The 25385-nt window shown below is 31.0% G+C and overlaps 1 protein-coding gene across 7 annotated transcripts in view; it reads left to right on the top strand.

Annotated features, from left to right (window-relative positions):
• Positions 1–25385, top strand: part of Brinp3 (BMP/retinoic acid inducible neural specific 3) — a 392440-nt gene that overhangs the window by 265273 nt on the left and 101782 nt on the right. For all 7 annotated transcript variants that reach the window (XM_004862778.3, XM_087194464.1, XM_087194463.1 and 4 more), the window contains 2 exons: positions 932–1037; positions 9623–9859. In XM_004862778.3, the coding sequence (XP_004862835.1) occupies positions 932–1037; positions 9623–9859 (343 nt within the window). The remainder of the gene's footprint in view (positions 1–931; positions 1038–9622; positions 9860–25385) is intronic.

Here is a 25385-nt window from a genome sequence, read left to right as displayed (position 1 = left end):
GGAGCTTGCTACATGTAGTGGCACCACCTAACTAAGTCTCCAGCCCTAAAATATTATCATAAGCATGAATTTCAGTGCTTATTTTGGCAGCACATATACTAAAATTGGAAGGATGAATTTCAGTCTCACATAATTAATTAAACTTAGTGTCACAATCTTCTCATACTATTTTTCCCAAGAGAGTCATGAAAATTTCATTCCACAGTATGAGATTCCTTCATGAAGTACTAAAACTGTTCACTGAAAACCACAATTGCATAGAAAGGTTTAAAAACTCGAAACCGTGAAGGAATACTTTGTGTGGCTATTTGAAGAGCGGATAAAATTGATCAGCCAAAGTTGAGAAAAGTCTTTTATTCAAGGATGGAATTTGGGGTGTTATAAGCAAAGGTATAGAATTAAGACTGCTTTACTTTACAGGCGGAAAGCCTGTTTTTAGGGGGAAAATCAGACAGGGATAGCCCAAGTACAGTCTTCGATGTCATCAGAAATGAGGAAAATTATATTTTAAGTAGAAGACTAAAATAATAAAGTCAGTTTTTAGATAGTAGATTGGCAATAGCGTTAATTTGAGAACAATAACAACAAAGATGGTATTTATATAAGTCAAAATTCATTCTGTCTTAAATAGTATGCCCATTTAATATCCTTGTAAAATCAGTGGCCTTACATGAGTTATATTTGATCAAAGTGATCTTTCAGTACTTTCCCAGAAGATACATGATTTAACCAAGTGCTAGAAAACGAAATTAAAGAAAACAGAAATTGTTGCTCATGGCTGTGTTTCAATGGGTGTATTGCTGTGAATTAGATCCTAAATCTTTCGGTGATTTAACCATCAGATGTATAGTAATATGTGGCAACTACATTGAACTGAGAGAACATTGTGAAGTCTGATTTATGTAATAAAGTTGATGTTTTTTTTTGTCAGGTAACAGAAACACGGACGGGTCCTCTTGGCTGCAGTAACTATGACAACCTAGATTCGGTCAGTTCTGTTCTGGTTCAGAGTCCTGAGAATAAGATTCAGTTACAAGGTATGTAGGTGAAATTTCAGTAATCGTCAATCAGCCTGGATGACAAACTATCAAGCTGTAATTTCTTTTCATTTTTTAGAAACCAGACACAGCACACACACACACACACACACACACACACACACACTACTAGACTGTTAAAACCCTGCTAAAAGTCTAATTTCATAATTAAAAAATATTCTAGAATAGATGAAGAAAATGCCAAAATTTATATTTGTTTCAAAATTGAGTAATATATAGAAGTTGAAAACTTATTTTGATAATACAAGAAGGGTGGATCAAAAATACTGTGTTTACATAAAAAGTTAAGACATATTGCCGTTTATCCATCTCAAAATACTCCTCCCTGACATAACACACCTATGTCATCATTCTTGGTGTTTTCTGCAACAGTTTTGGAATTCTTCATTCATGAATGTCTTTACAAGATATAATGAAATACACAATGAATATTTCTGCCAACTGTCAGCCAATGGCAGGCTTGTAAAAACATTATTGCTTGTCTGCCTCTACTTTATGCACCATATCTTGCACCATGCAACTTCTGGCTTTTCCCTAAAATTGAAATGACTGTGAAAGATAATTACTTCAAATCTATTCAGAATATCTAGGCAGCCACGACAATACAACTAAAAATACTCACTGATGAGAACTTATAGGACTGGTTCAGAAAGAGACAAGAATGATAAAATAAGTGTTCCAAGGGGGAATGAAAAGTATTTCAAGAATATTTAATGGCAATATTTATTTTACTATCATTTAAAAAAATTAAACATTCAATATAGTTTTCTACTATACCTCATCTTTTTATCGTAACTATTATTTCAACAAGTGCCAATTTTTAACAGACTTACCTAATTTATAACTATTTTTCTTTTGATGCTTGTAAAAGATCCAATCACATTTATTGATAGCATAAACTAAGCTGTTCATATTTTAAATCTCAGTTCTTATGTCAGTCAATGCAAACCTTGTTTCTGATAAGTAGCAAAGTATTTGATATTAGCAAAATATTTATATTGACATTATTTCCATTGTAAATATTGATTGTGTGACAAGGGTAATGAGTTGATTTTTCTATAACCGTACAGATACTTACATATACAGATATTTACACATATATTTGTTGAATTAGTTCAGGAAATTGTTGACATTTATTCTCTAAAACAAGTTGATTGCTCAAAGAGACATTTTGAGTTATTATTCTCTAGTAGATATTTTGGAATTTTGTAAGTTAGAGCTGTATTTATTCGATTCAATTTTACATAGAAATGTTCAAAACTTTTAGAAATTCCATTTGTTCTCAACTTTTCTGCCTTAATAAATGTAATTACATTGTCTTGCTTTAATTATTCAAAATGATACATAAATGCCATTAATTTTGAATTGTATACAAATGACAAAGTATGCAAATATTTTAATACTTTAAGTGATTTTTTAATATTAATTTTAAAGCTATCAAAATATTTTCTCTAATTTAAATCAACATTCAGTATACCAGTATCACGTGTAATTCTGTACTGCTTATTCATTTTTAATGTATGCATTCATTTTCCATCAGACTACTAACTTTGATAAAAAAATGAATAAAACATTTTTAGACCACTTTAGTTATTTGTATTATATTAAAAGACTTTATTAACAAGATATGGTTCTTATTGTCTGCCTTACTGTATAATTTCAGAATAACTTTATATTGTAAATCAAAAAAAATCAGCTCCCTAGTCCAAAATATAATGAAAGAAATTAAAAACTATCTAATTATTTTTTATTCTTTTCAATTAATGTGATTCAGAATCTTGCATTTCTGTCTTATTTTTTTCTACTTGCCAAATGTGTACTTTTACTTTCCTGTTGTAACTTTATTTGTCACCCTGAGGATAGCAAGTTCTTTCTAAGGTCATCTTGGGAAATCCATTTCAAGATCCTCAACATCCTATGTACTCTAAATTTGACCAGTACTTGCAGTCCAAGGATAATGTTTATTCTTCTTTTCAGCTTCATTTTTGTAATATATCTTCACTTTATAATAGAATGCAAACAACTCCTCAATTCTCTATCAATATTAATATTGTTCATTTATTTGATGGAAAATCATGGAGTCATTCTATATGGGAATCAAAAATACTGATTTTCTCAAAGAATCTTATTAAGGTGCTAGTTTAGGTCTTTGGGTTTATATTTAACTACATGGATGTGTGGACATGGATGAAGATTACATAAAAACAGAGATAGATTTTTCATTTTTGTTGTAAGCAGAAAATAAGGTTGTAGAATCAAAATGGGATTATTTGGGGAACTTTATAATTCATATTTATTATTGAAAATTGACTATAATTATGAGTTTTCCTGTAAAAATCATCTTCCACATTTTTACTATTGTAGAAAAACAAATCTTCCTAAAGTAGAAATTTATCGAAGCACAGAAAGCATATAATTATTGAAAGCAGACATTAGACAAAAAATTTAGAGCAAAACTCCATGATTTATCTGTAATATAAGAAATTGTTAATTCTAATGTCAGTAAAAATACACATGCACATGAAAAATATGCAAGTAACACATGAATTTTAGCTAAAATGGTTTTTCATTGTGAGTAAGCTGGATTTACATTTTTGTTTGTTTACGATCTTGTTTTGTCAGTATTGTTACAGAGACAATATTTTTCTAAAACCTGAAAAAGCCATATTTACAAGTACAAATTATGAAAATATAAAATATATGATAAAAATAAACATAAGAAAATATTGGAAGAGATATATTTCAGTCAATAAAATTCCAAGTTATCTCATACCTTTTGAGTGTGGCATGTCAAGCAAGTTGCTTCTAGGCAAAAGGATAACAGAAGTAATTTTAAATCACTTAAATTATGGTAGTGATTTTTAACAAAATTCTCAGAAATTGAAAAAGTGAATAAATCCATATCACTGTATGTGAAGTAATTTCCAGGTCAGTTGTCTCTATCTGACACAGGAATAGGCCATTGTAAGATAGAAGAATAAATGTAGTTTTTTTAAAAGATGATGAGTATGTGATGTTTTAGGTTTGCAACAAAAAGTGATTGATATTGCTTCATAAAAATACCTTTGTTCCCATTTTCTGAATACAGAATATTTATTGCAATTAATATTTTCAATGTTTCTATATATGAATTTGATAAGTAAAAAAATATGCTGAACTCTCAAACTGTCAGTCTAATAAAAATAGAAGAAAGAGAACAGAAAGAAAAACTAGCAACCAAATAACTATCCATTTATTAAGAACATCATTTCAAAAACAACTAATTAGGTTAGTTTTCCTTAAATTTCACATTAATGTTTCTAATAATTTTAGTTTTGTAGAATTACATAGTATAGTGATTGCTATAAAATTTTCACCAGATATATTTTGATTTAAAGTTTTTCATTATCAAAAAACTCTATATGGTATAATTTAGAATCCACTACTTACATTGTTATTTATAATGTAGATTTCTTAGGAAATATCTATGCATATACATATTTTAAGTCATTGACTTATATAGCAGAGAAATATCAGTCATTAAGAAAAGGCATATATGAATTAAAAATATGATATTTAAACAAAAATATTTTGAGATAGTGGAATGAAATTAAATTTAAAAGAGGGCATACATATGTGGGTATATGTATGAGTATATTCATGCATTTGTTATATATCTATGGTTATATGTATTACCTATATGAATATATATGTATTACATATGCTATTGTTCAAATAATATTTTTGAAATCATATTATAAGGCAAATTATCTGGATTAGATTCTGATTGATATGTATATAAAATGATATTATTTATATACTTTAAATTTGTTTTAAAAATACAGAAATTACCTATGCTGGGCCTATTTCATGAAGTAGGAAAATTGTAATTAGCAATTTAATCATGTTTAAGAGAATAATTATTTTTTCCAAACTATAAATAATACATAAGCAAAAGAGCATTGGAAGACACTGCTCAGCTAGTTATTTTCACATACAGTTTGTCTTGTTATAACATGTTGATGAAAATTGCAATGAAATTCTTCTGATGTTCATCATCAATTTTATAAAATTATTTTATATTTATGTACCAAATAGTGCTTCTTTCCTTTCTCTTCTGTCATTCTGGGTTTCCAATTAAATTTGAGATTTTTCCCTTAGAATCTACATAACTTTTATGCTGTCTTCTGTACTTTATATCCTTTTATTTTTATTATCATGCTTCTATATATTCTTACTACATATTTCATTTTAATAATTATGTCTTCACTATTTTTAATTTATTGTTATATCCATCGTTACTACTTAATTCTATTTTACATATTCTTAAATGTAGAATTTCCATCTGACTATTATTTATAGTTTCTGGTATTTTGCCAAAATCAGTTTTCTTCTTCATTTCTGAACTTGTGCTGGGAATGAAATTATAGTTCATATTTGATATCATTTAAAATATTTTTTCCTTTATAAGCTGAGTACTTATCAGATTTTTTGTGTATTAAAAATTTTAAAACAATTCTAAAATATTGAAGATGTTTTTCCATTATAGAACATTTATTTTTATTTTTAATAGTTTTCTTTAAATGTTATCAATTCAAAAATATAAAATTATTTAAGTACCGCAAATATAAAGTAAATATAAAACAGATTAAATAGAAATTTATGGAAACAGATACACTAGTCTAGCATTATGTCAACTAGGTTGGCTGAAATCACATTACTTTGACACTATTCAATTTTTACTTCAAGGTAAACAAAGACTTGTCATGTGATCATGTAATGATATGAAGGCAGCTCTCTTAAAACTAGGAGGTCTTAATACACATTCACTAAACAAACCTCCTAACATAAAACTTAAGGGAAATTTGTAGATCTACAAATATTACTGAAATTTTCAAAACACTTCCCTCAGTAATTGACAGCCAAAGAACACAGAAAAATCTTTAATGGAACAGTTAAAATCAGCGATCTATTTTACTTGAACTAATTTAAACTATGCAATTATGCTTTTGACTTAGTGAAAGTTAAGGGTTTCTTTGTTGGTTTGTGTGTTTTGTGTTTTTCTTCTTTAGTCTTTGAGTGTGTGGCTCCTGTGAATTCTATAAACACTGGAGGAATTTACAGTCTCTTACATGGCTAGTTCAAAGGCTCAATTTTTGCTTTGTTATTTTCCATAGAGAAAGTATGTTGAATACTGCGCTCACTCCCAAGGGGTTCTCTTCTTGCCACGTAGCTTCAGAAATCCTCTCTGCCTTATTAGTTTCTTGATCCCTTTGAGAAATTAATTTTAATAATTTAGCCAACATTTCTAGTTGTTCTCAATGAGAAGTTTTGTTCAAAACAGACTAGTCCTTCAACACTGGAATTATTATTTAATGAATCTCAGCATGTAGAAGTTACCTGCTCCACATCCTAGGTTTAATAGTAAACTTCTAGGTTCAGAACCTTGCTTCCTAAGGTGTATCAATAGGTAGACTTTCCCTAATGAGAATGTTGTCAATATTCCTATTGTTTTGTTCCTTTTCCTTTAAAAAAAAAAAAAAAGATTTATGTGGGTAGCACGCATCTACTTGTAGTTCTTTACCTATCTCTCTAGGTAGCTATTATTGTGTTTGTTGGTGCTATTATTATAAAATAAGGAAGTTGTGAGTGGTCTTCCCAAGTCTGTTTTCCCCCAAAGTCTTTGTGCATGCATGTGTGCGTGCATGCATGTGTATGTGGTTTTTCAGAATGGACAGTCCCATCATTTAGCAGGGTGTGTGTGAAAGAGAGATGGTATCAGAAATGCTTGTTATGTCTAAGACTGAACTCTTCATATCTTACACCCGCTCATTTTTCCCTCAATTACTTCTCTAGCCTTCTGTATTTCAACAAAGCGCAACCATCATTATAAAGTTGTAATGCAATAATTTGCTCTATAATTTTTTGATGTTTCATGAATTCTGTAAATTTTTTTGCTTTATAAAGTCAAAGTTGAAATAGATCAGTAGTTTTTAAATATCTGTCCCAAACACAATTGCATTTACTTTAGATGTTTTATTAAATAATTTACTGATACCTGACAGTACTTGAGACTCATACTGATTCAGTCTGTGTTTTTAACACTTAAAATGATGTTTCCCAAAGAAATTACTAAGTATTTCAAAGTGTACAATAATTTGGAAACCAATAGAACTACATATTTAAACTATTTCTTGGTGGGGGTTTTTGGTACCTCAGAGTCATTTGACATACTTTACATGTATTACATCAAATAATGCACATTCTCATTTCACTTCTATCATATAAATTGCCTTTCTATCATCATTTTGTTTTCTTTTTTCTACTGAGAATCTAACTCACTGCCTTGGGCTTGCCAGGCAGGCCCTGTGCCGCTAAGCTACATCCCTGGCTTAAATTGCCTTTCTATCACCATTTTCTTGGTTTAAACATTTTAATTGTCTGTGGAAATTAATCCTTTATCTTCCTTAGACCTTCTTATTCCAAATAAGTATAACTCAGCATGTGTTACAAGGTTAAAAGTCACTTAATCTAAATGAATTAATTCCATATAGTTTATTCATATGACCACAAATTTATGTTTCTAAAAATCTCTCTTCCATTGTTTCCGCCTTTGTACAATGAAACAATACTTATTACTATTTTTATTTTTTTATTTGGCTTTTTGATTTTTTATTAATTGTATTGGTGCATTTTTCATATACATAATGATCACATTCATCACTGGGAATTTGTACCTGTACATGGTATATCTTGAATCTTCTTTTTTCCCCATTCCCCTCCCCTCCCTTTAACCCCCTTCTCCTCCTTTTTTTAAACCTTCATTTTCTATATTTTCCTTCTGTTCCCTTTTCTGTCATTTCCCTTCCTTCCTTATCCCCTCTCCCCTCCCTAGTTCCCCTTGCCATTTATACATTTTCTTCCTAGTTCACAATATCTATTATACATTTTGGTCTTCATTTACACTTTTGTTTTCATATACCAGAGAAACTTATTGTTATTTTTTAAATGTATATTAGCTATTCATTTTTACGTGATGCTGTTAACATATTATTCCTTTGACATGAGCAAATAATGTCTCAGTGTTAAGCCAGGTGTCAATATTCAAGTCCCTTTCATTTTTACTTCTTTTTATTTGTTGTTGTTGTTGTACTTGTTATTGATCCCAGGAACTTGCATATTCTAGGCAAGGGCTGTATCACTGAGCTACACTCCCAACCTCAAAATCCTATTTTCTAATGAAATATTTTTTACTCTTTTGAAACTGATATCACTGTGTAGCTTATTAATTATATCCAGTGAATTATGTGTATCTCTATGCTATTTGTCATTAAGTAATATTCCATACTATTAGTATATAATTAAATCTTCAATTTTAATAAAAAATTTATAAATAGCTTTAGGATGAGCATGTGTCTGTTGTCTCCACATTTATTTCTCATATTGAAGCTATTTTTATAAATGGCAGGTGTTCCATTAATATTTTTATTTGATGTGAAATAAAAATAATAGAAATGTAAGTATATATCTGCTTATAGTACTCTCTTGGCCAGTATATGGGAGATCAATCTGAAAACAATATATGTTCTTTTAATGCATTTGCAAAATAGATTTTCCCACAAATATCAGTTCATAGTTTTTTATTAAATCAATCTCATAGATAATATTCAAGTATTAAGAAATCGAGTTTTTGTAATGAAGGAAACAAAAGTTATAAAAATCCAATTTTGTAGTAAAAAACAATTTGGTGTTGAGGAAATGTGCCTTATGTTTATTTTTACTGACTGATTAGTTTTCATATGTATATTATTTATTAAATTTTCTTAAGATGTAATGCTAAAATTGGGACTATATTTTTGAAATATGATATTAAAGTCCAAAATATTAACTTTATAGCTTTCTGCACTTATGATACTTTTATAAAGAGACAGTGAGTTTATCAAACTTGTATCTGGAAAAGTAATGAGCTATATCGTGAGGACTGTTTTAGTACACCTCAAGGAAATGAACTGTGAAATAAGTGAATCAGTCCATGTGATCCTCTGCAGTCAGTATTGTACATGCCTCCTAACTGTAGTCTATAAGCTATGTGCTGTTAGTGCCATGAGATAAGTCTTACCCGGAATCTTCTGTAACTCTATTAGCAAAACTCGTTGTACTATGATGTTTATGTTGCCATGGGCTGACACTGTGAACTAAAATGAAAATATTGAAAAATCATTTGAAATCATGTGAAAGACGATAAATACACACACGTATTTTCAAAAATATAGGAACAGAGGTTCTACTGAGCTATATAAAACAACAAAATATTGTGATTGATTTCATCAGATTTCCTCAGATAAGTCTAGAAAATTTAGATAGTCTAAAGTATCAATCACCTGCCTAATTTCAGAGAATCTACATTCATAGAATTAGCCCATGAGCTGAAAGAATTATAAAACTTGGTAATTTAATTTATAGATAACTTTTGAATGATAGTTTTAAAACATGCATGAATTCTTCATTGAATGTACTAAAATTTGAACTGTTTTAATTTTCTTTGACAAAGCAAAGTGGTTCAATTTTTTGGCTTGTTTCCCCAGGGCTACAAGTCCTCCTTCCAGACTATCTTCAGGAACGTTTTGTCCAAGCAGCCTTGAGCTACATCGCTTGCAATTCAGAGGGAGAGTTTATCTGCAAGGACAATGACTGCTGGTGTCATTGTGGCCCCAGATTTCCGGAATGCAACTGTCCCTCCATGGACATCCAAGCCATGGAAGAGAATCTCCTTCGCATAACTGAAACCTGGAAAGCCTACAATAGCGACTTTGAGGAATCAGGTAAGATATATACCTAATATAATATTTTCAGTCTTTGACCAAAAATTGTTGAAAACTCTATTTTGCCATTGTCCAAGAACCATAGCATTTTTGGAAAGGTTTTAATTTGAAGTATTCTTTAAAATATACATTTATTTTGTCTTTATTACTGGTTAATCAGTGTAGTACTGAAAGAATGTGCACTGCTGTATGTTATTGTTGCTAGAGGATAGCCTGCTCTTGAACTGATTGAATGGCAACATTTATTTTACTATCATTTAAAAAATTTAAACATTCACTATAGTTTTCTACTTTACCTCATCTTATTATGGTAACTATTATTTCAATAAGTGCCAATTTGTAGTAGACTTACCTAACATAACTTTTTCCTTTGATGCTTGTAAAAGATGCAATCACATTTACTGATAGCATAAACTAAGATGTTCATATTTTAAATCTCACCTTTTATGTCAGTCAATGCAAAACTTGTTTCTGATAAGTAGAAATGTACTTGATATTAACAAAATATTTATATCGGTCCTTTGTTCATCAACGATCTTGTCTTCTCGATATTAGAATTCACAATCTAATACTTCATGTCTTTTTGGAATTTTCTAGTGGCCCTTGAGTTTCATTTGTGAGGCAAAATGTCCTATGGCTTCTTTACACAAACATGAGTCTTATGAGTGTTATCCTTTAGTTGACTGCTTATTCTATAACCAAATTTAGATGCATTTTGAGATAAAAAGCTTGTGTGAATTTTTTTGGTGATTTCTGAATGCATGAGAGTTCACATATACGTTTTCAATATCGTTTCTTTTTGGCTACATAAGATTTAATATTCGGCTTTGTAAGTAAGTAGATTTACGAAGAATTAATAGATTTAGTTTTTCTTGATACATTTTACAAAATAATTCCTTAAAACATTTGGACTCATTAGAGGAGAGAGTAGAAGGATTGTTGTCATAGGCTGAGAATAGAGAAATGGGGAAATGTTAGTCTAATTTTGCAAACCTTTATTTAGACCACTGGCATAAGTTTCGGAGAGTTGTATAGATCATTGACTTAATTTAAAAGTAATATACTGTGTAACTTAAAATTGCTAGGAATAAATTTCAATGTTCTCATTAGACAAGTATGTATGAATGGTGGTGCATATGCTAATTCACCTCACTTAGTCATTCCACATGCAGCCATACATCTCAACCTCAAACCTCAAGCTACACCAGAATGACATACACATATACTTTCTAATTTACAGTAAAAAAGACATATTTAAAGGAGCCACTTAAAAATATCAGGCAAGAATGGAAAATACTGGAGAGAATGATGAATTGACACTGAGATTCTAGACTGCTTTTCTTTGGTGCACATTTATCAATCCATGGCAGATTTCAAGGTAGAAAATCCATTATTATTCTCTGGAAAATACTGCTATTCCAAAACAGGAAAGTGAGAAAAAATGTTTGCAGTCATACTACTTTACAGTGATAGCACTGGGAACTTAAAATGTCATAAGTGCATACACAGCCAGTTACTACTGATAGACATTTTCCTTAATTTGAATTCTACTTGTGGAAAGTGCTTAAATAGTTAAACTAATAAACCTCCAATAGTAGAACTGAATCTTTTACTGAGTGATAGGGCTAAATTGCAAATACTTACCAAATTTGAAATTCAGAGTGCTGAAAGTCTACCCTGAAAATCACATAAGTGAAAATAACCTGTGTCCCTCAACAGATGAATGGATAACAAAATGTGGTACTTTTACACAAAGAAATGGTATTTAGTAAAAACTGAATAAAATATTGTGATTTACTACACATCTTTGGATCTGGGACATGCTACGTTAAGTGAAATAATCCAGAGAAAGGATGTCAGTACCAAAAGGTCTCCATCAAATGGAATATAAAAATGTTGTTCACATATAACTGGAAAATCAATTGATGATTAACAGAGAATGGAGAAATTAGTGAGAAGAGAAGGAAACATTGATCAATGGTTACGAAGTTATAGTAAGGGAAGAGTAAAAGTTCTCCTGGACTATTTGTACAGTAGGGTGATTGCAGATAATAGCAATGTACTGTAAATTTTAAAATCTGGAAGAAATATTTGTGGAGAATTTCACCATAAATAGGTGGCTAATATTTAAAGAGATAGACATTTTTAACTTGATTTAAACATTATGCACTATATACATGTATCAAAACATAATGTAGAATTCCATACATATATATACTTTTTGAACCAGACTATATATTCAAGAAAACTATGCATAGATATTGTAATAAAGCAGGAAGACTTGCAATAGGAGAGAGCAATTTTACTCATTTCATTGAAAAAAGGTCTGAAGCATTTTAGATACAGGATTAAAATTAAGAAAAAGTAGTGGAGGACATTAGAAGGGCGGTTTGTCACCATTCTTGGTACATCTGTGTTTGATGATTGTCTGTTACTGAAGTTAGTTAGGCTCCTGCCATTTCTCAGAGATTGGAGAAAGGAAAGCAATTCTTCATGAATTACATTTCAAATGGATGGGTGGCCTCTACCGCCCTGAACAAGACCTATCCAATTTGTAGACTAGTTCCTTGTGAAAAGGTAAAGGAAGAATTTACAGTTTCCAAGTACTGTAAATTCTTTAAGGCAAGAGAAGTCAAGGATTTATAAACAGGAATAAACTTGGAAAGCAAGAGAGTTCAGAAACCTATAAACAGAAATAAATGTTTAAATTTTAGTGAAGCTGAAGAGAATGTTCAAGTACTCTTCATCAGTATCTCATAGCACAGGCTCCAAAATACAAGAAGAAAAATTTGACACAACTAAAAGAAATGAAAGACATGTACACAGTTATAGTAAGATTTTAACTTCACTTTCTTAATAAATGAAAAGATAAACAAAATTAACATCAATAAAGATTATGAATTTGAACAGAAAATTTGGAGCTGATGAAAATATACATAAAGCAGTCAACAAATATTTACAGTTATGTATTTCCCTAGGATTCATGTAACACTTACCAAATTTTATCAATGCAGGGCCACAAAGCAAGTTTGAAAAATTACAAAATAATAAAATCATTTAGAAAATGTTTTCTGACGATATAAAACTGAAGTGCTATCAGTACTTCAGAGATAAATGGGCAAATGGTATCTCTCAGGAAATTAAAGGGAGCTTTTAAAGAAAAGGAGGAAAGAAACAGGAAAGGAAGTGAAAGCTTAGAACAACTGAAACTCTCATATAATAAGGATATGAATGTCTTGATTCCTCTTATTTAAAATTATTTTGCAATAACTGTTAAAGTTGAGTATGTTATTTCCTTTAATCCAGTAATTTAATTCCTAGGTAGAAAATTAAATAAATAAACAAGAATTTCAACAGCACAAATATAGAAAATATCCAAGATCTTCTCAGTAGAACTATTCATGATACCCTGAAAGAGAATGCTGCAAAAATGCTCATTTATAAAAATTGTTTTAAATCTAAAAATCATCTTATATTTACAAAATGGAATCTTACAAAGTTAAGTGAGTGAATGATAGACTATCTGTGCAAGAGTATTGTTTCTAAAAGTTTCCCAAATCAGATATTTATAATACGCATATGGCTATTCAATGGCCAGAAATTGGGAAGTATTAAGTATTAAGCTAGCTTTCATAAACTAAACTTTTAATTTTGTCCTACATTTCAGCCATCCATTTTACAACCAGAAGTACTCATCATGGATTTAGTTGGGCGAATGTTGTTAAAACAGTGATCTATTTTCTGGGATAATATCTCTGAAACTATTTTCAGTACTAAAAATTTTAATAATTAATTCTTTTTTCTTTTATAACTGGTGATATAGCATATACGGTTGATTGATATTTAATTTGAAGAGTTAATCTGCTTTGCTGCAAATTTTAAGATAGATCACGGCAGTATTTTTATCCTTTTCAATACGTAGGCAGCTACAGAATGAACAAATAAATTTTTCTTGTGCATTACTTCTTCAATTAAACTATATATACTAATATGGAGTTAGAATGAACAAATGTTAAAATACTCAATTTTGTTTGAACTCTTCTCAAAACTAGTAAAAACTATGGAAGAGGACTTTAGTTTTGATAATGGATTCTGTTCTTGAAATTTTTTTTTTTTTTTGCCTCAAGATAATCAAAACCTAAGAAGTAACAAGGCAGACATTTCATTGGAAAAGATCTCTAAAATATTTTCACTACTCACAGGATCATATAGGTTGGAAACCTTCATTCTAACTATCAGGATTGTAAGGAAACACATCATCTTATTTCACCCCGTAGATAGTTGGAAAGCAGTAATACTATGTGGAGATACATATGTGTTCCTGTTGGGAATTTGTGAATTTTAGGTATAAGGTAGAATTATTTGTATATACATACCAATATACCAGAAAAATCAATCCTGTTGTATTCTATATAGGCAACAAAATTCAAGGTGGTGCTTTAGGTTACTTTCAACTATTCAATTTAACAATTTGAAAAATTAAACATGCAAACAATTAACATGACAAAATATTTTTATTGAAACTCAGAAAAATTAGATTACATTTTTTTATTTTAATGCAAGGGAATATACATCTGAAGTTAGAAAATTCATTCTATAGCACAAATAACGAGCTGAAGTATGTGACAGGGACTAGCCAGCAATATAGAAGCTATTTACTCTCATCAAAAAACTAGAAAAATGGAGTTGTTTGCTATTAGGTCAAGGTTACTGGTTTGTAAATTCCTTTCTGTTTTTTGTGTTTTCTATTTATAAAATTCAATCAGTAGATAAAGTTAGCATATAATGCCATCATTCAAATATTTAAATTTATTTGAATCATTCTGTCCTGTAATGTGCAAGTCCTAGAAAATACACTTACTACGGACTACAAACAAAAGTGTCACAGAATTTTCAAATACATGTGTATTTCTTTTCATATTGTGCACCTTGAGATCATTTCCAACTATAAAATATAAATTTATACAAATATATTGGTTATGTTTTCTGAAATATGTATTTAATAAGAAATATAGATGGCATGCTTCATTGTTTAGAATGAAAGAAACAATGCAGAATAATGATAGAAGGAAATATAGAAGCAGAAAAGAATAAAATGCATGTACACCTTCAGAATAGAAATAGCTAAAAAAAGGATTTACTTGCTATATTTACTTAGATGAAAATAATAATTTCATTACAAATTATAGATGAACAATGTCTTCTGTGATCAAGATCAAGGATTCCAATTTACTGAGAAAACTGGATGTACTCAAAGTTTTACATATGTACCTAAATGTGTAAAACTAAATTTTTGTTGGCAATACATTGCATTCTCAAATAAAGTTTTAATTCATCTTCAACTCTTTCTGAATGAGAACATTAATTGCTTAAGCTAACATCAAGGAATATCATGGTATTCTTGCAAGTAAAAAAATTGAACTTTTTGGTTGACAGAACAAATATTTTAGAAAATTTTGACATGACACCAGAAAAATTGTTTCACCTGATGTATAAGAAATATTAGGTGTTTGTAGGCTGTCAACAAATATCTTTATCAGGATCAGATCCTATTAAATAGAAAGATATTTATTTGATGATCTAAGAATGGGAGTTGTAAGGCATCTTGCAATGATATTGTGTAGATGCTACTTTTGAGAAGTATCCATTTTGACACTTCATCTGAAGCAAGATAAATGCTCTAATGCTATAAAGACAAAACAAAATGAATATACAGTACTATAAAGTCTGAACTAACTTAATTTATGCACTTTAAAATAACCTCTTCCTACTTGCTATTTTTATGTGGACCAGTCTTGATTCTCTTTCTGAAGAACAAGTTCTCTCTTAAATGTTATATGACCATCAGTTTATTGGAAAATATCTTCTGAGGAAAATCACTACATATTTTAACTTTAATTGTTCATTTTGAATTTATAGTCTTTGATAAAATCCTATTTATACCTCAGTGCCTATTCTCATTCTCTGAAAGTAAATTTTTCTATTTTTTGAGGAACTTCCATTCCATTAGTATAGGAAAATACACGAGACTGAGTTAATTCTGAGACCTATTTCTATCTTTTTTTAATGCAACCTGTACACAAGAATCCATTTCTTACAAAGAGCAGCTGAAGACCCGGGAAAAATTGACTGCCTGAGAATCAGAAATTTATTTCCTAGGAGTATGAGGGGGAAAGGATAGAATCCTTATTTTTCTACAGCAGCTGTTTTGAGTGCTATTAGCTTTCTTCTTACCCTGGTAATATTCTGACTATAAAATCCCCAAATCTTTGAATTAGAATACTAAGTGAATTTCTTCCTCATTTGTTCAATGTAAGCTTGTTGTGGATTTTGTTCTGTCTCCTTCCAAAATTCAAGATGACAGAGCGAAATCTGTATGGACAAGGGATCACCACAGCAGAATGAAAAAAAAAATCACTGCAAGCTCTGCATACATTAATATTAAAGCTTCAGCTAGAAAAATGATAGATGATCCACCCGCTAAAATTCTGCTAGCCAAAAAATTATCTAAGCCAATCTCAAGGAGGAATTTTTTTTCTTGAGAGGTCAAACATTTGTAAAAAGTTCTGACTCCACAGTGTGCTGTTCTTATTGTTCCATATTCAACATAATTCTTTTCCTAGATGTATATTCGAACATGCCCACGAAAACAGAGTAAAAGTCACATCTATTATAGAGTCTAATACAATGAGTGAGACTTGGAATCCTCTTCACCAAATCCAGGTGTGTTTCTTTAGATATCAAGATGTGAACCAAATAATATCTTAGGCATACTGCACATCAATTGATTAGCATAACCACATAAGCACTTCCTGTCAAAAGAGGAATATGAAGGCACATAAAACAAACTGAACTTGGAGCAATTGGCAATTCGACTAGCAGTATACTTTGAGGTTCTAAACCAAATTCCTTGAAAATACTCAGTTTCTTCTTTGCAGAGTAATTCACTTGTTCACTGCTTTCCATGGATCCAAGCTTGAACATAGGAATGATCTTCCTATTCCATTACTCTCCTTGCTACATCTTAGGTGAGAATTGGAGAACATTCCTGAGGTACAATTTTCTCAGGCTTCTATCTGCCAAAACTCTGGGGCTGAAATATAATTTTAAATTCTATATTCTTTTTGCTCAAAGTGTGTAGCAGTATAACTCACACACAAATTAATTGATGTTTTCTATGGTCATTTTTCTGTCATTTTTATTTGATTTCCAGCTCCATCGGTCAATAACTATACCTACAGTTTTCTATATTTGCTGTTTTTTTCATTAACTTTATTTAGGCTGGATGAACTAGAAAGATAATTCTTCTTTTCTTTTCTTTTATATTTTTTTGGTACTGGGGATTGAACTCGGGTCCTTGCACTTGCGCAGCAGGCTGCGAAACCACTGGGCTAAATCCCTGGCCCTAATTCTTCTTTTATAATAGTGATTACTATCATACAGCCTTCTCATGTATGCTTGTCTTTGTAACAAAAATCTTCTAAAGGAATTTGTAGTTAAATTTTAAGAGTAAGGCAAAGAAAATAAACTTGTCATAATACCAAGTCTTAATCTTGTTCCCATGATAGCAATTTCTTTTAATTGCAATAATTTTCTTCTGGACTATATTATGTATTATAGATAACTTCAGTACTAACAATAATATATACTTCTAAAACTTATGAAGAAACCAATTTAGTTTCTGCTGCTGTTATATTTACACTGGGCCGTTTTTCCACTGATTCATTAGTTCCTGGATGTACTATATCTAATATATTATGAATGTTACTTTTGCCATTACCAAATCTTATTTTGTATTTCAATTAATTTTAAGTATGATCTGAAATAAGATGATTTTGGATGTCAAGCAGGTGTTTTATGTTACTATTCCTAATTTATATCCCAAAAGGCTTCCTGCCAAAAGTCTTGTCACCCTTCCAGTTGGCATTGTTGCATTGGCCAGATGAATGCCAACATTTCAAGTATCTGCCAGTAGAATCTGTCATTTCTTTAGGGCAGAGAACAACATATTCCTTTGTATCATTCCACAAAATCCAGCACAGTGTGCTGTTTTTGATAGATGCATTATATATCACAATATATGTTGATTGATTGATGGATGAGGTAATGAAATATATGTGGCTAGACATTGCTTATGCCTTTCACTTCATCTATTTTAATCCATCTTTCTGAAAATATCACTGTAAGTATAGCATCATTTATTTTTTCAGTAAGTATATGCTCAAAACAATTCTAAAAGTAAAAATATTCTACATGTTATTTTGAACAATACATAAATATATTTTGAGAGGATTTTAGTATTATTTTGAATAAGACCACAAATAATTATGGTAAGATTATAGAATGCACAGATTCACCTGAACACAGGTATAATGTTTATTTTCTTTGTATGGTTTCAATTGATTTTTCCTAAGGGATTGTCTCTGAATAAAAATATATGTGTATCTGGCTTAAGCTATCAGAGTCTATGTTTATCTGAAGTCTTAATTCATTCAAATATCGAGTTTAATCTGAGATTAAATTTGAAAGCTTTGATTTATTATCATAAGAACTAACTAAATAGTAGCTTCATTAAGTTTCTTATTGGTACTCTTCATATTAGCACAGACCATGGTGACAGAGTTAATAAATAATATTGTGTATTCAGAGAATTTTTATTTGTTATTCAATGGTTAGTTTTATAAAAGTATATGGGCAAGTTTATCCTTCCTTACGGAAGAGTACTACTCTATTATATTAAAAAAAACACATCTTCTTTATCCATTCATCAGTTCATGTGCATTTGGTTGTTTTCAAGCTTTAGCTATTACAAAGTGTGTTGCTATGAGCATGGGTGTTCATATATCACTGTGGTATGATGCTTTTGATTCTTTTGGGAAGATGGCAGCAAAGGGAATAGCTGGGTCAAATGGTACCTCAGTTTTATTTTTTGAGGAATCTCCACACTGATTTTCACAGTGGTTCCACCAGTCTACACTGTCAACAACAGTGTAGAAGGGTTCCATTTTCCCCACATTCCACCACCATTTGTTATTGTTTGATTTCTTGATAATTCTTTCTGGGGTGAGATGAAATCTTAGAGTTGTTTTAAATTGCATCTCTCAAATGTCCAGTGCTGTTGAACATTTTTTCTTATATTTCTTTGCCATTTGTACTTCTTCATCTGAGAAGTGTGTATTTATTTCAGATGCCCATTTTGAGTTGGGTCTTTAAATTTGGGCACTATGATTTTTTGAGTTCTTTATGTATTATAGATATTAGTCCTTTGTCTGAGGAGCAGCTGGCAAATTTTTTTTTCCCACTCTGGGTTTTCTTTTAATTCTGTTAGTGATTTCTTCTGCTGTGTAATATGGAGACATGGAGACATTTGTGTTTGGTTATGATCTGTCAAGGTACATATTTAACATATATAACACAATTTTCTCAATTGCCAAATGAAATCGATATGAAATACAGTCTTTTTGTGTTCATTACCAAAACTTTGTTCATCACCATCCATATAGATACCTAAGAAATTTGACCTCCTGGCACCTTGAAATTAGATGTGATTATGTGACTTGTTTTGATAGAGAAAACATGAGAAGAAACAGGTTTGTCATTGTCATATGGAAGGAAGGCTATGAGAGCCAGGAGCTTTGTAGTTTTACTCTGTCAGCCAAAACAACTGATGATGTTTTATAGATGCTGAAGATGGGAAATTTGTATCACTGAATTAGGACAATGGGAAGTGCAGCCACAGCCTTCTGGGGGTGTATTTGTGATGTGAATTGAATCTTAAAAACATTTTTGTTGGTGGTGAAGCTTACAAATATTTTGGTAGTGTTTGTTACTTTGGCAAAACTTAATCTGGGCTGACTTATACAGAAGAAAATTAAGCTTTATATTCCAACTAGAGAAAAGAAATATTTGGGTGCTTATGATGTATTTATCCAATACAAAGTAAAATATGAAATTTCTCTTGATCATTTTCTCTGTGAAATGGTACTAAATGTTTACTATATTTTCAAATTTGCATTATACAATAAGTCTAATCAAAGTATACTAGACTATTTATAATGTCCTAATAACAGTATAACAGATATTTCAGTCAGGCTTTATACCATTTTCTTTATAGTGTTAATATTATGATTAAATTTTTTGACAGGTAAGAAATCTGGGGAATAACACATGATAAGTGGCTTTGGAAGCATGATTCATAAGCGGTAAAGTCAGGATTCAAAGTGCATTGCCCCTTTAATACATAAATCTGTTCAACATACAGGTGTTAATATTGCATAAAGAGAAACTTGATGTTCTAGTAATAACCATATCATCTCTCATACATTAACTTCCATAGTGAATTGATATTATCTAGAGATTATAACAGGGGTGGAGCTGTAGCTCAGTGTGCACACTCTTGGCTGCATGTGAGAGCACCAGTCAAACCTCAGAATCTCAAAACAAAACCACAGAATTTAGAATTAGACTTTAATAATAAATGTGAAAACACGAAAGCAACAAAAAAAATCTATGACAATGAGTGCATTTATATGAAGCATGAAAATAATAAATTCATACACCTTTTAGATATCCTTAAATATTAAAAGTGGGAAAATGTGCTTATTTTATTATGGAACAGTGAAGAGCTCTAGAGCTAAAATAGAGATGATTGTTACTTAGAATGAGTTGAACTCTGTGCAAGTTTCTTTCAGTCACTATTAATAATTTCTAACTACCTCTTATCAAGGCTATATAAGTTCCTTTTTTAAAGACTGTAATCTAGGCTTGCCTTGGTTTTAAAGATAGACTGTTGTGTCTCTGACTTCTAAAAAATGTTTTCTTATATGTACATCGATAATTGCAGATCTGTAGAGTATAGCCAGATGACTTAAAATCTGTACAAAATACTTTCTTTTTGCATTGAGCAATGTTCCTTCATTCCCTTATAGTGACATCTATATAGCATGGACATTGTGTTTGCCATATGGCTAAATGGCCTGTCACTGCGAGTCCCATTTAATTTTTGTTATCTTGCTACTGTGATCTTAACAGCTAGCTTTGAAGAAGAAATAACTGTTATGCTGGCAAAAGTCAATGCTACATTTAAAAAGTTGACAAAGTGTTAGTAGAAAGATCTTGAAGTTAATTGGCAGCAAGACAAATGTATGGTGTTATGTCAGGTTGTTAGGCAGCTATGTTGTGCGAACTCTGAACAAGTATGGTCTCAGGAAGGTTGACCAAATTTGTCACACTGGCTATGCAAGACAACACAGAACAACAAGATAAATTTTTCCAAAAACTACTGAAACATGAAGTCATGTCTCAATTCTTAAAACTGACAGGCCTATTACAGCTTGTCAAACTTTCTACCTGATGAAGAACCGTCTATTTCATACAATTTAATACTGATTATTTACCTATTGTTTCAAATAATTGAGAACTCAGTGCATCATAAAGCTGAATAGTAAGAATTTGAAGATAAATTATTGCATATTTCCCACTTTTCTCCAAAAAATAGCATGATATTACCTTGTGCTGAAATATATATAGTTGTAACTTTGGTCCAATATTCTTAGCCTTCCTATATAGAGAGTCACACTAATGTTTACTTTCTCTTCCACAGGGCAGACTTTCAGTATAGACCTGTGTCTGTCACGTCTTCTTACATATTTGTCTTTGAAAATTTATTATTCCCACTCTCCTGGGCTACTTTTTATTTCACAGAATTTCTGAACAATTAACCATTTTTTCATTGTCTTGGGTTAAGCTCAATTTGTCAGTGGAATTTAGACCTCAGAAGATCATGAAATTTACAAAAATGAAAGCATATTTATCCTTTACACTGCATATGGGCCCCAGGTCAACTGGGCTTTGTCTTTTTCTCCTTAGCAAACCAGGTTAAATCTGTGGCTTAACTACGGGAAGTTTTTCACTTGTTGCAGGGAGAAAAGTGACAGGCATTTAGGCACACATTTTGTTGGCCAAAGGAAGTGAAGAATGAATACAGAATTCCATAGAGTAGCGAATTATTCTTTCAACGTAAGCATAAAAAAGATAAGGCCATTTTAGTATTAATCTATGCTTATATGCTTAATATGAAATAATTTAAATGTCACTAAATATTATCGGAGCTCTTTTCGGAAAGTCATTTATTTTATTTCAGAAATCTCATGGTATGATATGTACATATTAAAATGTATTAGAGCTTATATAGTATGCCATATACATCTGATACTTGAATTTCTCCTATGTAATGCTTGAAGCATTGATGGATTAGCTTACTGTGATTATCTGATTTTTCATCCTTTCTGAAGGCAGCCACTTCAACTTTCAGATTTGTTACAATTCTTTTCCTTAAATCCATCAATAGATATGCCCTTGATGTCTGCCCCTCAGGTTAGCTCTGACTCCTAAGCAGCACATAATAGATCATAATTATTCCTAGTATCTCTTTAATCAAGCTTTTAAAGCATTTGAATTGCATAATCATTTTTTACTGTAGAATATCCTTTCTTCCAAGTTGTGTTTTTATTTTGTTTTTTTTCACCCTCCTTTCTGTAATATGATTTCAAAGTTTTGCATTACATTGTCAATCCTTTTTAAATGTTTTTATAGGCAATCTAGGTATAAGAAACACTGCACAGAAATGACAAAATGAAGTCACATATTTACTTATTCTAGAATATTTTTCCTGACTAGATAAGTCTTGATAAAATATCTTTAGTCAATGCAAAATTCACTCAGCTTTTGTTCAATATTGATTTATTTAAAATACTTTACCTTTTATTTCAAACTGATATTAAGTGTGAACATGTCTACATAAATAAATGTTTTGATAGTTTAATTTTTAAAAAGATTGGTATCATATTACATAATTATCAGCTATAAATACCCTTCAGCCTAGTACATAAGCCAAACTACATATAATATTATGCTACTTCTGATTGGATTTTCCTTTATTTGTGAAAAGTATTCACCATTGTTTCTGGTTGAAGTGTATCTAAAATTATACAGCAAGTACAGCAAAAGATAAAATGCTAACATTCTTTCAGTTTAATCTTTTTTTGTATTTCCTAGCATCTTGCTTTCTGCTCAAATGCATACTTACATTTTGTAGTTTTCAGATGAAATACAAGCTATTTACTATCAAGGAAATCTCCTAGGGAAAGCTACATCTGTTCAACAATCTTGAAAACAATGCTTGAACTTCTCTGTATTTTAAAATTCTGAGACAGCTTTGATGAGAACATTCTAAGATGTGAAAAACCCTCCCAGGAGCATAGAGGGCTATTGAAGCATCTAGTTAGCTGGAGTTATAAGAAACAGATTTCTTTTTAAAAGGAGAAATACACGTGTAATGTGTGTCTTTTAAAAATGTTATTTGTTCTTCTTTATTACAATTCTACCCCATGTTTCTTTAGAAAATCATAGATTTCAAAAATATCACAAATCATTCTTTAATAAATATGTTGCATAACATGAATTGCACAGAATTTAAAAATACTATATTCTTATATAAAATGAAAATTATACTTTCACCTAACATCAAAGTCTAGACATGTCTCATCATACTATTGGTGAAAGAATATGATATATAAATTTGGCTAATATAATTTCACAGGAGTCATCTAGGCACCGAATAGAAGAGTGAATGCAAATCACTGTAACAGCATGTTTTTTTTCAGGAATTAAGCCCATGAAAAGATAGCCTGAAAAATTTACTGCTACTCAGGCCTTGCTTATCATTATGAGTCTAAGTGAATTCATTTTTTGTGCATTCTGTATTATATGTTGCTAGGCAAATGACCCTTGGGAATGGTTACGCCTTTCTTCCATTATCAGATTTTTAAAAAAAATTTTGGTACATTTTAGGTATACAATATGCTGACATTCATCATTGGGAGTTTGTACCTTTACATGATATATCTTGGTTTATATTTTTTCCCCATCCTCTGCCCTCCATTCAACCCCTCCACACCTCCCTATTTACAAAGACTTTGTTTCCATTTTTTCCTTTTCTCATATTTATTCCTTTCCCTTCTTTCCTTTTCCCTATCCCTCCCACTTCCCTTTCCCTTTTGGACCTTTTCTTCCTATTTCACATTATCTATTACACATTTTGATATTTATTTACACTTTCAGTTTCTCACACCAGAGAAATTATTTGGTATTTACACATGTGTGACCTATTTATTTCACTTAAAGAGTATGGCCTCGGTGTGCATCCATTTATAATACTATCAGGTGTTTAATTGATCACAATGTGTAGGTATTTAAGATTTAGAAGCTATGTCTATGCCTTGGCTGACAAACATATTTTACTCAGAACTGTGAGCCAATTAATCTTAATTATCCATCTGGCTGAATTAGACAATCCTGGAGAAGTGATTGTATCATGGAGAAAACATACTTATCAATACTTATTTATTAATCTACTGAGGTTCATATGTGAATGTGCTCTTGGGAGCAGGGGGTAGTTTGAGTAAATGGATCACTAGGGACAACTATTTGGAGCTCTATCCTTTTCTGATGCGCTTCCTCTGTCCTGTGCTTTCTGGCCACCATGAGGTAAGCAGCTTGCTTCACCATGCCTTTTGCAATGTTGTGTTTTGGCTTGGAGCCAGCTGACCATGGACTGAATCCTCTGAAGCTATGAACCAAATTGAACCACTTTCCTTAAATTGTCATTGTCAAGTGTTTTGCCTGACCAATAGTGCTTATACAGAAAAGTAAATGTTTCAAGATATTCAACATTCCTAGGGGTGATTCAATACTAGTTCTACATTTGTGCACTATTGTTGCTCTGGTAGATAAAACATGCAATCTATTTTCTCTGAGTTCAAGTGTTATGTTTTATACCAGTTGAAATTCTGAATTTGTTCCAAATCTAAAATTATCTGAGTAGGGTTAATAGTGCTTGGAACCAACCACCAAGGCTTGAGGGGTCTTTGCTGTGATTCACAAACAATGGCTATTAATCAAGAAATAGATGCAGAGTGAGCAAAAGAAATGCATACAAGAATCAACATTTTACCTTTAAAGAACAAAATAATGTGTCTGAGAAGACACATTTTAACAATTTACTTCAATACAAATGGAGGTTCTGTGTTGTGTGACACAGAGAGGTAGGCTCTGTGTCACAAGACAGGAAAATAAAGGTTGGTTTCTTGATGAGAAGCCGGTAGGAGTTTCTGAGGAAGAATGCACTTGAGTGCATCTAGAAAAAGAGGTAGGAGCTGGTGAGGTCAATGCCAGTCATAATGAAGACTCAAGGATTACAAACCAGGAGGAGAAACTGAAGATATCCAGGCTGGCAGGTCTGCTAGTTTTCTTACGGAACTGAGGCATCTAGTTAGTTAGACAGACATTTCCAGAGAGGTGAGTGGATCATGGGGACACTAAACATATCAGTATAGCTTTTTAAAATTTTTCTTTTGTTTCTTTCCATATTGAAAGGAATATATATGAAAATTCTAGTCTATTTGGTGACTATATGCTTATAAACTAGAATTTCCAAAAGAAGAAAGGAATATGGTGTGATTTTTAT

The sequence above is a fragment of the Heterocephalus glaber genome, unplaced genomic scaffold (genome assembly GCF_053883595.1).
Source record: "Heterocephalus glaber isolate CG9 unplaced genomic scaffold, H.glaber_assembly_v1.0 deba00001600, whole genome shotgun sequence".
NCBI lineage: Eukaryota > Metazoa > Chordata > Mammalia > Rodentia > Bathyergidae > Heterocephalus > Heterocephalus glaber.
The sequence above is the reverse complement of the archived record's forward strand: the minus strand, read 5'-3'. Positions and strand labels throughout refer to the sequence as shown.